This window comes from Calidris pugnax, unplaced genomic scaffold (genome assembly GCF_001431845.1).
Source record: "Calidris pugnax isolate Ruff unplaced genomic scaffold, ASM143184v1 scaffold60, whole genome shotgun sequence".
Lineage (NCBI taxonomy): Eukaryota > Metazoa > Chordata > Aves > Charadriiformes > Scolopacidae > Calidris > Calidris pugnax.
The window spans coordinates 2,216,249-2,232,270 of record NW_015090831.1 but is presented as its reverse complement, the minus strand read 5'-3'; the positions used below and the strand labels follow the sequence as shown (position 1 = coordinate 2,232,270).

Below are 16,022 nucleotides of genomic sequence, written 5' to 3'. Positions count from 1 at the left end.
TCACCAGTCCCATCAGCCCTCGTTCATAAAAATTCTCTCCTGCTTGCCAGGAATAAGGTACATACTCTCATTTTAAACATAGCATCTCTGTGAACTTTGACTGTTCGATTCCGTCTGATCAAACCCCAAACAGCAACAGCCAAGAAAAAAAAACTTCCCCCTCTTTAAGATGCTCTATTGGTTAGATCAGATTTATTTGCTGTCAGTAAGGGTTATATTTGCACATAAGTCTATGACAGATTGCAAGTTTATTAACTTCCAAGTGGGTTTTCAAGCTGCTGGGTTGAGGTTTTTGGTGTATATTTTTTTTTGTTGGGTGGTTAGTTTTTTTGTGGGATTTTGGGTGGGTTTTTTGTTGTTGTCATTCCCTCCCCCCTTTCCCCAAGATGTGGGTTACTTGACAAATTGGAGTGAAGTTATCTTAGGTCAACGTAACTGTAAGTTAAACTAATGAAGTGTATGTCTCTGAGTGATGTCTGATTAGTTTAATAGAGTTAGTGCTGGACAGCTTGGGCTGCTGACCTTGAAGGAACACAGATAACATTGCGATGCGTTGGAGGATGCGGTTGCGATGCAAGACAAATTTACATAACAGTTTGTCATGTAGACTCCTCCAAAACAAAATTGTTGCAAGAGGAAACCAACGCTAAATGCCTCGCACGAGGCAAACCGGGGAAAATTTAATTATAACATTTGGCTTGGGATGGGAGCTTATTTTAAACGCAAGCCAAGCACGCATGGAAAAGGTGTACGTTGATATAGTGTGCACTCCAAAATGGGTTAGACCTTGTGTTGGGTGACACTGTTCAAACACAGCCTTCTGGAGCACAAGATCTACTCTTGAAAAATGATATTCCTTCCCCAGCCAACTATGTCTACCTGCTCCTGGTAACAAATACCTGATCCAGTTCTGAACTATAACTGATTGGCATGCTTGGGGTCCTGCTGAAGTCCATTCTGTGGCCAAAAAGCAGCCACTTGTGCTAAAACACCCCCGTGCACCAAGTCAAACGAGGGCTCACTCATTACCCAGGCTCTGCTCCATGATACGTCACCGCTCAAATCCCATCATCTTACCACATCTCAACCCATCAGGTAGCCCAAGGGAAATCCTCGGGGTCTAAAGACAGCTTGGTTCTGGAGTGACTGATTCTCACTCCACGATAGCTATCTGTCGACCTAAATAGCCCACTTTTATCAGCCCAGGTTCTGGCTGATAGGAATTTGCCACTTACATAAATGCATAATTGACATCCAGAGCTGCTGGCACGTTACAGAACCGGACCGTCATTAAGATAAAACTGCTCCCTTAATCCTCAGGGTCAGCCCAAGGAGTACACTCTGATAAATCAGACTTGTTAACAGATACAGGGGAGGGCACGGGAGGAAGATTGCAGCTTTCACATCTGGGTCATCCTTCAACCTAATTAATGAAGCACAGTTTAAACCTTTCGCTATTCCTGAATTCACCTGATAATTTTGAAATAAGATGTACATATACGTGTGTACACCAACAGGTATCTGCATACATGTGTCACCTGATAATTTTGAAATAAGATGTACATGTGTACACCAACAGGTATCCACATATTTGCACTCTTAGAGACTCTCAAGGACAAGCAAAGCAAGACAAAATAGTGCAGGAAACTCAAAAACATGACAGTAACTTCCCAATTATACCCCAAAAAGTCAGTGCAAGAAGAAAAATTTCCATTATCCACTGCAAGTCTCCATTCGCTCATGCACGTACACTTGCAAGATCACATCCAAAGAGTCAGCTCAAGAGACCTGGCTGAAGGTTTGTAATCTGAGCTTAGAAATGGTTCGACTCCTGGGTTACCTGTAATTAGCACTTGTTGGCACCGTTTGCATGAAATAAAGAGCTGCAGTCCTTGCCTTCCAATGCCACTTCTTGGCAGGGAGCGTACAGAGGACAGCGTCTTCTTGCAGCTCCTCCTGGAGAAGGTCCATCAGCTGCTTGTGGGAACCACCATAAAAGGCTTCGATGAGCAGAACACTCATTTCCCAAGTACTTCAGAAACGTCTGGGTGCTGAAAATGACAACAGAGAAATATTTGGCTTTAGAAATACACCTTGGTTTACTTTACTTAAGCAAAGGATATTGGAAAAAGCAGAAACATATTGCAAGGCCTTACAGGGCCTTCATTTCTCCCGTGAAATTAATCCTTCATATTATATTAATGAGTTTACTACAAAAAAGGCTACTTAGCAATTACGATGACAAAATTGTCACACCTATTAGTTTCAACCATTAAAAGACACCGTTCGTAAATTTTAAATGAATCAAAATATGCAGGACTTTAAAAAAAATATACTGTATTTGAATTTATTGTTTTGATTTCAACCAGATATTCAAAAGCAGCTTTACTTTACGCACTCTTAAATACATATGTACAATTCTTCTACAGGTTAGGAAGTAGTTTATTCTTTTTTTCACAGGTTTCATCCTTTTCCTGGTGGTAGATAAAACTAAAGAAGAATTCAAACACACTTCAGATGCAGTAGTTCCTAATAATTCGGGTGATTTAAAGCATCACCCCAGGAGTCCCTCCTGCATCACTGGGAGTTGGGATCCCCACCCCAGCATCACGCTGGGACCCTACAGGAGATATAAATCATGTTATTTTTAACCCTGAGTCCTCTGAAAGGGCTGGAAAAAAGAGTACCATAGGCTTAAGGAAGCTCTCAGATGAGAACCCACCAAATTTCTCATAAACAGGATGCAAAACGTGCTGCCCAAAGTGAAGGGAAAGACACAAGCCCTGTGACTATTGCTCATCTCCTTCATGAGTCACCGACCGAGGGGGGTGGGTACCGAAAAAGCTGCTTTTCGGCTGGTTTGAGCAAAACCAATCAAATCCACAAGCTGAAAACAAAAAACTGAAAAGGTATTCACCATCCACCACTGCCTCTCTGATGGTTTTCTTCTCAACACACCCTAACGAGGGAGAACTCGCCGTTAAAATTGTTTGCTTGGGCTTCACATTTGATGCAAGACTGTACATCCACTTCCTGACCTGTCATTTCTAGTGGTTTCAGACTGTAATCCTTATCTTCTCAAAGCCTCTGGTGACAAAAAGTGAGAATTCAACAGAGAACGACACACTCTCCAGAAAATCTCAATCATCACCTCAACCTTGAAATTTACTGAAATTCAAGTTAAAAAAATTGTGTATTCTCTAATCACGGGGTAGAAAACAAACAAACAAAAAAGCCTTTTAAATGCATTGCAGCTACCAAAAGACCAACTAAACAACAAAAAAAATCCAAACACCGAATACATTTAAGTGGGAGAGAAAAATACAAGAAACCTTTATAATTTTGAGTCATTGGCCCATCATGGTACAAGCCGAATCACTCATGTAGATTTCCTTGGTCATTACAGGTCAATCAACAAGAGAAAAAGTATTCCGTGCTCTATTATTCACTCCCTCATACTGTTTCAAATAATTTTTTTTTTTTTTGGACAATTAAGTTCCTTTCCAAAGAAAAATTATTCCCTGCCTTTCAGGAAGCAGAGACTTCACTCTGTTTTAGAACTTGCTTCTTTTCAGGTAGCAAAGCAGATTCTGATGTCTTTTCCACTGACCTAATTTCAAAAAAAATCACACTTTTGAGATCACTGACGTTTTCTGAATTTACAATGATGTAACCAAAATCATCCTCTGTGCTCCAAAGCCCTTTCGGAGCCTGCAGGGTAATAACTGCTATAAAAACACAAGCTGTGTTTTAGAATCTGCACTATTCACCTAAAGAACAATCTGTAATTCATCACGCTGCGCTCATCATCAAATGTCGCCGAAAAGTTAACTCAAAGGGAAGCGTTTTGCAACTTCAGCCCCCCAAAAAATGGGGGTAACGTGAAAAGTTGGTGAATGCCACCGAGTCAGTCGCTCGGGGAGAACGAGCTGCAGTGAATTTACAAATCATTAGCAAAATCATTCACGAAATATCCGATCGAATTGCACTTCATCAGAGGCATCTGAAAACCGGTTTTATCACCAGGTTTAGCTGACTCGACAACGTGCTCACGGGTTGTATTTTGGAACAGTTTTCACTCTAAGTCCCTCACGGGGACGAGGGACCACTGTACGTGCTGACGGGGAGAGACTTCTGAGGTTCTCAGGTTCTCTTCTTGCTTAAAGATCCTGACATTTCGGTTCTTCTGCCTTTATCCCGCCTTTAGATCTGGCAATAAAAACGCGTCATGGAAATACTACACAAATATTGCTGTACAATAAACCCCCTTTGGCTGTTTACATGGGGAAAAGAGGGTTGAAATTGCGGATGCACCATGGAGGGGGTGTGAGATGCTTCTCGCTGCCTAATTTTTTCGCAGTAACACCCGTAGACCCCACGGCAGCAGCACGAGAGGTTGAAAACCAGCAACAACACCTTTTTTTTTTTCTCCCCCCCCTCCCCCCCAAGCTTTTTTATGAAACACCCCCAAAATTTAGGTACTGCTTGTTAAAATTCTCACTAGCGCTTGTAGGATTCTAGCGTGGTATGACCTGTATACATCACCAGCAACACACAGCAAATTCAATTTAGGAAAAAAAAAGTTATATGAAGAGCAGTATCTGGCATGTTTTGTTCTTGTTTTGTTGGGCTTTTTTGCTTTTGTTTTTTTTTCTTTTTACAAGATGCTACTTAAATATGAAACTACTAAAGAATAACGGCAGCACAATATATGTCACATCGACTTCAGGGATTGACTAAACTGGAGCAATGAAAAAGTCAATAAATCTTCTGTTTTAAAAAGATACACTGATAACGCAAAGGAAATTATATTACATATAACTAATAACTTCTTGTATTTCAAAAAGGCACAGAGGAGGTAGGACACAGTCATTTACCTCATATTTCACCCACACGACTTCCAGTTTTGTTCACATACAAAAATAACATCCATTATTTTTGCTTTATTTCCCTTGACCTAGCCAAGTGAAGGTAAATATGTACCATATTCTCCTCGGAGGTCTGGAAAAGACACAGCTGATAAATGGCCTGAGAACACTCACCGTATCTGATGGAACACAATCCTCAATTAAATATAAATCACTCCAGGTATTCTTTTCCCCATTTCAAAGAAAACAACAAATATCAGAAAACCAGAACTGCTTTCCCTTTCTCATTACGGTGTTTCCTCTCTGGAGTCAGCAATCCTGGGTGCTTCTCCAGCACCCTTGGCTTTAAAAAAATCTGTTATTCTGCTTCTACCAAACATAGAGCATATTCTTCAGGACATATATCAATAAGAAAGTATCTGAAATAAGAAAATCCTCCCCAGCGTCAAAACTGACATGACTCATACTGAGGTATATTAAATACTGAGACACTTTGGTAGATGATTAGGTGCTGTCTTCAAAGGCAGCATCTCACAGTGACATTCATCCAGGACTTCTGTCATTTGCTTCAGCTCTACCACACGACAAGCACGTTGCAGAAAAACAGTGAGTGATGGGGTCCCTAAATGAGCCACTGCTGTCTGACCCAATAATTTTCCTTTAAAAGAAATTCTGAGTACCATAGACTAATAAATAAATGTTTACGTTAATGGCAACATTGTTCAACTACCCACAGAAACCATCGCTTCTTTTCAAACTCTAGGTGAACATCAACTGAAATATCTTTGTTAACCAACCTAGGTAGAGAAAACTCATCATTTTCCATGATTTATTGAAGAACATACATTCACTCTGTCTTATAAACAGAAGTGTGGTTTCACAAGCATCAGCAGAGCTTGCATCAGAAAGCCATAATTAGCTCTGTTCATTGACGTATCCAGACAACATAAATTGTAGATCATGTTTAAATATCTGTCCAACAAAATAGCTGAGCGACAATCCAAAACCAAAGGAATAATTGTTAATATATTCCATAGGTAGAGAGCTGCTATTAGTTACAGGAAATAAGGTATACGGTTTCAGTAATGATTGTTTTAACGGTTACAGTCCCACACGTATGAGAAATTTATTCCACCACCGTATCCAGAGCACACGTGGTTCAGCATCTCATAACCTTATAACCTTATATATCTAAGGGGGCTACAGGAGAGATGGGGAGGACTCTTGATCAGAAGTGGAGCCGTAGGATGAGGGGTAATGGTTTTAAACGGAAAGAGGGGAGATTGAGATAAGATCTCAGTGAGAAATTATTTGCTGTGAGGGTGGTGAGACACTGGCCCAGGTTGCCCAGAGAAGCTGTGGCTGCCCCATCCCTGGAAGTGTTCAAGGCCAGGCTGGATGGGGCTTGGAGCAACCTGGTCTGGTGGGAGGTGTCCCTGCCCAGGGCAGGGGGGTTGGAACTTGGTGATCTTTAAGGTCCCTTCCAACCCAAACCATTCTATGATTCTAACCCAGTTGACTACAAAACCCTTCAGGTATGAATCATGGACATAAACACAACCTTTGATGGTTTCAGATGAACACACCATAACACCTAACACAGGCAAAAACTTTTCACGTTCCACATTCTGCTAAAACAGGACTTCCCAAAGGATTATTACAGAGTCTTTACCTTTCCCTCCTACCCTTTTGTCCCTCCCAGTCCCACCACACATGCCCATCCAAACTGGGGAACACAGCACAGATACACACACACACACACACACAAAGCCAGACCGAAAGAGCCCGCATTACCCTCCCACTCATGGCAGTGACTCACCGAAACCCCAGAGCTGTACCTTCAACAACAAGGCAACACAAAAAAAAAAAAATCACATTTTAATGTTTGACCAACATTTAACTCCTATTTAGATCACCCAAAAGTACCGGCTGTAAGGTTTGTCATTACTGAACTGGATAAGTGCACAAAGCGAGAATGTCACTTAATTTATCTTTTGTATAAATCAACTGGAAAAAGCAAGAAATTCTCTACCTCTTTTGAGAATGTGGTAAACCAAAAATCGTTCACCTTTATTTGGATGCCTGCATCAGCAGCAGCATTCATTTACCGGTGATACCCATAAACCACAGTCTGGCCCATCCACACAGCCCGAGAGCTGCAAACACCTACGGAACACCAAAACCCACCACTACCTGCAGGCATCAAAAATGCTGAACGCTGTCTACACCGAAACCAGGACGGATTGCACCGCCTGGTTTTGTTCCACTAAATGCTAAAATACAACATTTAATTTTACTGTGCTTATGATCTAATGTATATGCTTGCAAAGACCAGAATAGGTGATCATTGTGGGTTCCTTCCAGGTGAAATATTCCGTTATTCCAACGGGATAGAAACTGGTTTTGGTCCTGCCCCAGGGGCTGTGATTAGATCAGTAAACAAGCCCATCTTTTGTGACTGTTTTTTGTTACATTCACCATCAATTCCCAGCCAGAGATAAAAAGAGAGTGAACGGGATAAAATGGCATCAGTCCCAGTGGTCTCAGGTAATGACCCCCCCGATCTGGGTCTTCTTCCTCTAAACCCCTTCTAGTGTAAAGCTTATTTATGATACTTATCTGAAGTACTTGCTCAAAGGACTGCTAAGTTATTCTTCTATGGTCTATTTTAAGATGTACTGTAAATAGACATATATTGAAAACCCAATTTAAAATACACAATTATTATTTTATTTTTCCTAATTCTCAAAATTACATTCCTCAAAATGCTCACACATCAGAGCACAGGACATACGCACACCCCATACAGGTGAGAAGCACCGCAGAGCTTGAGGTGATATTTTTAAGTGGCGCCCAGGGACAGGATACATCTAAACATGAGGAGGAACTTGTTTGCTGTGAGGGTGGCAGAGCCCTGGCAGAGGCTGCCCAGAGAGGTGGTGGAGTCTCCTTCTCTGGAAACATTCAAAACCCACCTGGATGAATTCCTGTGCTCTGGGTGGACCTGCTCTGGCAGGGGGTTAGATTAGATGATCTCCAGAGGTCCCTTCCAACGCCACATCATTCTGTGATTCTGTGATGCAGCTTGAATTGCAAACAATAAAATATGAAAAACAATTGTTTGGATCCTAACTAAAAAGCAAACTACAAGGAGTGACCGGTTCAGGTCTTGCATCTGTGCTCTCAACCCTGAAATGCAACAGCAGGAATTAAAAGTTACAGTTTGAAGATGTCCCATGGCTATTCATCCAGAGACACACTGACACCAGAGACTGGAACGGTCCCTTTTTGGAGTTACATATTTAGAAAGTAACATCCAGTAAAATCTGCCCATTTTCCTGCGCATACCAAGTAAACAAAATTGCTATAAATCCTTATGAAGAAGTTGTTAAAGCACATGCAGAGTCTGCATTTAAAATCTCAGCATTTAAAACACAGCATTAAAATTGTTTTATTATTTTATGTAGGCAAAGGCACTGATGGCCTTCATTATATCTTGCTGTAAGTTAAATTTTTGCTATAAAAAAGCAAAAAAAAATAATTCTTAGAATTTTCTTTACACCTTTTTTCCTGGCAGCCTAAGACAGTCATAAATAAATTGCACCTATACCTCTAGTCATCCTCAGTCAACAACTTTAGAATTTTCTTTACACCTTTTTTCCTGGCAGTCTAAGACAGTCATAAATACATTGCACCTACACCTCTAGTCATCCTCAGTCAACAACTTCGAAGATCTTAATCTATATTGAAGAAAGTAAACTATAGCAATGTATTTATTTTATTTCCAGTGGAGAAAAACATCTGTGTATCACATTTACGGTTAACTCAAAACCACATCCAGCCAGGCTACCTCGGCGGGGAAGCAGACATCCCCCTTTGGAGTATGGCCCTCAGAAGACATTATTTTCAGGGAAATTTCACGGATCCATCTCCTGCCTCCCAGTACATTGTGAACCAAAATTAAAATACACAATTTAGTTTATATGTCTCTAATCAAGCTACTAAGTGGTCTAAGTACTACTCGGAACAGGGAACCACAGATAGTCAATAGTTTGTAAACTATTTTTGTGAGTTCAGATCCACAAAAGCCAAGTAATCACTTTTTATATTTAATTAGGAGAAAGTTTTCTTGATTTCTACACCGAAAGGGAAAAGGCAAAGAAGGGGTTGGAGGGAGGAACAAGGGCCAGGGAAAAGACTATACCCATCACTATCAAACTGGGCTACCCTTCCATAGAGTTGGTTCCTCCCCTTCCTCCCTTTGATGGTCCCAATAGATCTACAGAAGCTGACATAACACAGAGCAGCAGATAATAAACAACCAATTATCTTCACGAAAATTCTTAACGATATTTTAGGTACCTCTTCAGCCAGTAACAGGTTTTTCAAAAACCCCAGTACGGATCTAATAGGAGAGCATAACCTGAAAATGCAAGGTTAGCATTTGTATCTCATAGAAAATTAGTTATTCTGATTTAACAGTTAATTATAAGCTCTCATTTGCCATGTAATTCAAAAGCCTGGAATAATGATAACTTCCTTTAACAGAGCCTGCTAATGTTGTTTCATGGTATGTTGGTTTTATCCAACTTATTTGGGCTGTGTTTACAGCGCTTGAAGGCTCAAGGCAGTTTCCGAGACTCATCTCTTCCAGTACTGTACCTATTACTACAAATTTGATAATATTGATGATCTTGAAGGCTTACATTAGGTTTAAATAGATGAACGGCACTTGATTTAGAATATCTCCGAGTGGATGAGGAACTAATAGGTGTGGTAATGGGAGATGTAGCGCTATTTTTAAACTTGACAGGAGACATATTAGTTGCTAGTTCCCTATTATAGAAAAAGCCCCAGTCTGGTAATAATGGGTTGGCATTTTGAAATCCCTCCGATTTATTAGGAATATGATGAGAAATATATTCTACACAATCTAGGCTTCAGGCCAATCTCTATAGAAAGGTGTAACTATTCCAACCTGTATTCATAGCAGTTTAGGAACATATATATAGACATGCACCTGAAACAATTACTTGAAAATATTTTAATTAATACAATTAGTTATAAATATTAACAGTCTATAGTTTGTATTAGCTAATTGATTAAAAGACAAAAGACTTACTAGAAGCCATCATTAATTGCTTCATGAGATAATATAATCACCCTACATCAAAAAGTTGGTGTGTTTTCTAATTTAAAGTAGTAAAATTTTCAAATTTGAAGTAGTAAAACCTTAAATGATGAAGAGCCAAGCATTCTCGTACGGTGGAAATTTGGGATTTAGCTCTTAAACCACTCCTGTTGTACAAAAGTTGGGATTGCAGGAGTTAATTTAAACATTAATTTAAACATTAGGCTTGGTAGCCTGAGATGTTTGGCAGCAACTTTTGAGTGGGCACAAGCCAGATTTCTTTTACAGTCAGAAACTCTCCATTTGAATATGTGATGAAAGGATCTGCATCTTCAGTCACACCTTGAGTCAACCAAAAGGATGGGATGAGATCTACTGTCAAACTGAGTTCAGCTGTGAAATCCGGGAGGAGTCCCACATGGAGGAGTATTACCAAGGGACAGAGAGTTGAACCTCAAAATCCATAACACAAGCAATTTAAGATGATGATTTTAAATCCAGACCAGGCTGGATGGGGCTTTGAGCAACCTGGTTTAGTGGGAGGTGTCCCTGTTGGAACTTGATGATCTTTAAGGTCCCTTCCAACTATAACCATTCTATGATTCTACAATCATGAGGATTTTTCCAAGCTATGAAACCCTTCTCCAAGAGAAGAGAGTAAAACATCAGGTTTTCATTTGTTTATAAGACACAACATTTAAGTACTAGATCCCTACAGCAGCTTGGATATGACAGTCTTGTGATTCATAAAGGAACTTCTGAGGTTGCAAAGTTACCTGCACAAAACAGTCCTTAATTTTAATTGTTAAGTACTAGAATTCAACAGATGAAATCATTTTTTGGTCTTCCACTTGCCCAACTCTTGTCTTTTCAGGAGAGACCTGAATCAGTGCTTCATACTCTGAGTCTATGAGAACTGAAACACATCTCATTAACTTCCGTCCCATCAGCATCATGTTATCTCTTTCATAAACTGCTCAAAAGCTCTCAGATACAAGAGTAAACACCATACAACACTAAAAGAGGCCTTTTTATGGTGATAAACATATTTTTCCATTTTAAGAATATTTACATCCTATTTCCAACTTGACATAGAGAAGATGTTATCCACATCCATGTATCAATCTAGCGCAACGAGAGCTGCCAATTTGATTGAGTGCTGCAGCATCATGTCTCCTGCAAATAATTTCCCTATAATGTTTTGACTGAGCCCTTGGAAAGGGCTACAGGAATTATTAAAGGCTCTGGAGTATGGCCAAAGTGCTTTCTGGCATCACACCACAAGGGCTCCCCAACATCTCTGCTGACCTAAAACCAGCAAATCTCATGACTTTCACCAGTTGTTTCCATTCTACTGTCCGCAGAGCCTGCAAAATAAATACTTCTAAGGATTTGCTTAAAGCAATGAAGACATTTATATTCATATATTTTGTTTTTACTTCACGAGTATGAGTAAGTTAAGGGGTCTGCCTCCTCCACTGGGAAGTATCTATGAATATCTATGGATACACACATTGTAGAAAGCTGAAAAATACCAACACGCGTTAAATAAAGATGTCTGTTATCATCTGTCAATTGAAATAGTGAGCATTTCAGGAAAGATTATTTTTTTTTTTGCATGAATAGAAGTGATATAAAAGCATCTCACAACAATCTGTTTTAAGAGGTTCATTTGGTTATTTTTGTAAACAAGTTTAGGTTCTGAGCTGATGTTTTTAAAAAACAGATACTGCAAAAAGAGTAAATATTCCTGTCTGGGGGAGACCCCAACAGACACGAGAGGAGCGTGGCCCTTTTTAGCACTGCCACAGATAACAGCAAGGCTAGGACATGCACAGAGGGCATCGAGATGCACATTTTTTCCTTGAAAATTGTTAGATGCTGGTATTAGAAAAGTGCTGTTTAAAATCACCACCATCAGAAAGCCTGTGCCTTTTTGCTTTTGTTGCACGCAACAAGATCTGGCTTTAGTGGCTTTAGCACATGATGTGCACTGTAGTCTCTAATTAAAGGAGTTAAAACCAGTTGGGGTTTTATTTTACTTCATTACAAGTCACAGAGATACTGGTAAAACTCACTTAGGATTTCAGTTTTAGTGTCACTTGAGAATCGCTTCTCCACCTACCTAAAAAAAAAAAAAGTCAAAAAACCATTTACCCTGCTTTAGGTAAACCGGCCATGCTCATAAAACCTTTCCTCCTAAAATCTGAAAAGCCTTATCAAAATTAAACATCCTGTTCAACAAAACCAAAAACTGATGCTGTCGCCCATCAGCTGCTTTAACTCGAACCACCGGAGAACCTGCAGAACCCAGCAGGCTCCTAGGCTCCTCCTGCAAACTGGTACAACCTTCAGAACGTTGAGTATGGTTTATAACAGGCAAGACCACAGGGGTACAGAGAAAAATATCTTTGCTGCAGAGCCCAGAGCTGAAGAAACTATTTTAAGGTCATTACGGGAAGATGTTAACTATTTAAAGTTTAGTTGTCTATTAGTATGTGCTCTTACTGACATCACTGAGATGATGAAATGCCAGAAATGCCATTACAAGCCAACAGGAGAAACCACTTACACCTTGTGCACGCAAGGTCTGTGCTTAATATCCCCACTTCTTCATTTTCAAAGTCACAAAAATCCCGAGTTTCACCCACAAGTTAAAGCTCTTTTCTGACTCGTACTAAAGATTTAAGGGTTGTGCAGTTATTCTGGCCATTGGGAAATTTTTGGCAATACCACCCGTTAAGCGTTCACAGCAGCCGGGAGCAGCTCATGGAGACCTGATGAAGAACAGCATATGGAGAGACTGGAATTATCTCTCAAATAAAGGCAGTTGTGGTATCAGAGCGCCTTCCACATGCAGACTCAACGCGGTACTACAGCTAAAACCTTTGATATCATTTCCAGAGTCACAGAATGGTAGGGGTTGGAAGGGACCTTCAGAGATCAGCTAGTCCAACCCCCTGCCAAAGCAGGGTCACCCAGAGCAGGTTCAACAGGAACCCATCCAGGCAGGTTTGGAATGTCTCCAGAGAAGGAGACTCCACCACCTCTTTGGACAGCCTCTTCCAGGGCTCTGCCACCCTCACAGCAAAGAAGTTCCTCCTCATGTTTAGATGGAACTTTCTACATTTGGTTTGTGCCAATTGCCCTTTGCCCTGTCCCCAGGCACCACTGAGAAAAGCCTGACCCCATCCTCTTGCCACCTGCCCTTTAGATATAGGTGAGCATTGATGAGACCCCTCTCAGTCTTCTCTTCTCCAGCCCCAGATCTCTCAGCCTTTCCTTGTTAGAGAGGTGCTCCATTCCACTGACCATCTTTGTAGCCCTTTTCCTCTACGAAGAATAGTCACTTGTGGCACTTAAGACATCAAGAAAACACACCAGGTTCTACTCATCTGGTCTCAAAACAGCCTTAGCAACTGCTCAGCAGAAATAACCCTGACTTGCTGGGAGTCCTGCAAAATCTAGTGTACGCTCCAGGTGAAAGCTGTGAACCCTTTTGCTGTGAAGGCTTTCAACCCAAACACACCAAACATTAGAACCAGGAAAACTTCTACGCCTATCAAGCGAGCCACACAACAGAAACTGCTAAGCTGAAGCAGAGTCATTTATATAAATTAAAATTTAAAAATTCAAAATACGAAAACATAATTTTCAATTGTTTCTTAGTCTTTGGTAGAATACCAGTGAATTCAGGTAGTTTTAGAGGCGTTTCTCAGTGTTGTCTTCCAGCTCACAAATGGAAAAGGGAAACTGTGAACTGGTTTCACCTTCATAAACTTCTGCAGCACCTTCCAGTCAATGCAACAAATACACTCCACTAGGCAATGTTGTCTTAGAAGGCTGCAGAAATTCAAACAAAGAAGATTTAGGCCCCAAAACTGATTTATCTAAGTGGTTTTTACTGGTGGTATAATGGGAGTTACTCTCTGATCCAGGGAAGTCAGTGCATCCTTACTCACCAGTCAATGGAAATACAGATGCTGCATTTCTGCTGTGCTGGGGTGGTGGCACCAGACACCATCGTACTCCGCTGTTTTTAGAAAAAAAACAGCCAAACAAGTGCTTTGCTTATGGAGATAACGTTAAACTTCTCTTCAGTTACCTATTTATGCTGAGATTTTTGAAAACCACTTTCATAAACTAGATCCAAACCTAAGAGAGCTGTTACATGGATCTTATTACAGAGTAAATGATTCATAATCTTCCTCAATCTTTTCCAATCTGATGTTTCCATCACTCTTTAAGCGGATGTTGGTCCCACAAAGATCAGTTAGATGTAGATACTGGAAGGTGCTATGTGAAACTGATTTCTGCTTTAAATCTGGAGTGAAACAAGCTCTGGAAGCCATTTCGCTCTCTCAATTTGAATATTGGACCTAAAATATAATTAGAGAGGGGAAGGGGTTGGAAAAAAGAATTGGATGTTCAAAATGACAGTTTGTTGCTGTGCTTGCACAGGTTAAGTTGCCTCCAGCAAATTCTACAGTGGGAAATAAAGGCAGGCAGGATAGCCAGATTAAACAGCACCAAATAAATACTTTGAGAAAAGAAAAAAAAAAAAAAAAAAGGAGTTTTTTCAACCTATCCACATCGATCGTGCGTTGCTTTGCTTCCGCTGAAGAGAACCTACTCCAAAACTCTGCCTGTTCATTTCCAAGTGGTTAAGAATCCATTTGTGAGGTGCATTCAAGATGTGCTAAGACGAACAACATCTGTTTTGCATGCCAATATCCCTGGAGAGGGCAATATTCATGCGAGCTGATTCACGCTGCTCTTCAGAGCCGCCGCACTCTGCCTTCCCACGGCAGCTCTGAATGAGTATGGACAAGAAAGATCCATAAATGGTTCTTCCCAAACTCTATATAGACAGCTGCTTTCTTAACACTCATGGAAGCGTTTTCTTGGGCATTAATAGAATGACTTAGAAGAAAAAAAAAGAAGTCTGCTTTTTTCTTGTAAAGCTGTTTTTCCTTTCAAGCTGTGTACCACCACTTGATATTTAGTGTACCATTGAGCTCACATGAGGTACTCAGCCAGGCTTCAGCGTATGGAGGTGCGCAACGGTTGACTAACAGACATAGACCATCTCACATGTTTGTGCCTATTTACAAATCCCACTTACATACTGCTGACATTTCTAATGGCACCTGGGATGTTGCTGACACACCACTGCGGTTGTAAAGTGTGCGTCTACAGGCACAGTGGATTCTAAGACACTGGTGAATACACACAGCATCTCCTTTGGCTGCAACTAGAAAGGTTATTTTCACTTTTTCCTCTTTGAACAGGGGAAAAAGCCTCACAAGCAAGGTTTAGAGAGGCTAATGCCCCCCCAATTCTCTTACCACTCAGCACTAAATCCGCTCAATTACTTCTGTCAACAATTTTCACAGATATTCTCCCAACCGTACTACTGAGTTGCTTCAAGTATAGACACATATTCATACAGAGAATTTCCTGTATTTGTTAATACTATTGTTGCCTCCTGACTTGTATTCCTCTAACTCCTTGTTAGAGCTCTATGATTTCTAACTACAGCACTTCAGCCCTTCCAGAACCCGTGACACAGAGTTTGTTGACAGAGAAATACGTAGACTAAAGAATTCATCTTACAAAGGAGGCAAAAAGGGAATTTAGATGAATTATTCAACTTTTCAAAGTCGAAGGTATTCCAAATTATCTTAAGATAAAACAAAACACTAGATGGAATCATAGAATGGTTTGGGTTGGAAGGGACCTTAAGGATCATCGAGTTCCACCCCCTCTGCCCTGGGCAGGGACACCTCCCACCACACCACGTTGCTCCAAGCCCCATCCAACCTGGCCTTGAACCCCTCCAGGGATGGGGCAGCCACAGCTTCTCTGGGCAACCTGGGCCAGTGTCTCACCACCCTCACAGCAAAGAATTGCTTCCTGAGATTTCATTTCAATCTCCCCTCTTTCAGTGTCAAACCCTTCCCCCTCCTCCTAGGGCTCCCCTCCCTGATCCAGAGTCCCTCCCCATCTCTCCTGTAGCCCCT

General features: G+C 40.8%; 1 protein-coding gene across 5 annotated transcripts in view; it reads right to left on the bottom strand.

Annotated features, from left to right (window-relative positions):
• GTDC1 (glycosyltransferase like domain containing 1) overlaps positions 1–16,022 on the bottom strand; it is a 212,511-nt gene that overhangs the window by 147,756 nt on the left and 48,733 nt on the right. For all 5 annotated transcript variants that reach the window (XM_014941198.1, XM_014941203.1, XM_014941201.1 and 2 more), the window contains exon 2: positions 1,841–2,051. In XM_014941198.1, coding sequence (XP_014796684.1) covers positions 1,841–2,022 — 182 coding nt within the window. In that variant the 5' untranslated portion in view covers positions 2,023–2,051. The remainder of the gene's footprint in view (positions 1–1,840; positions 2,052–16,022) is intronic.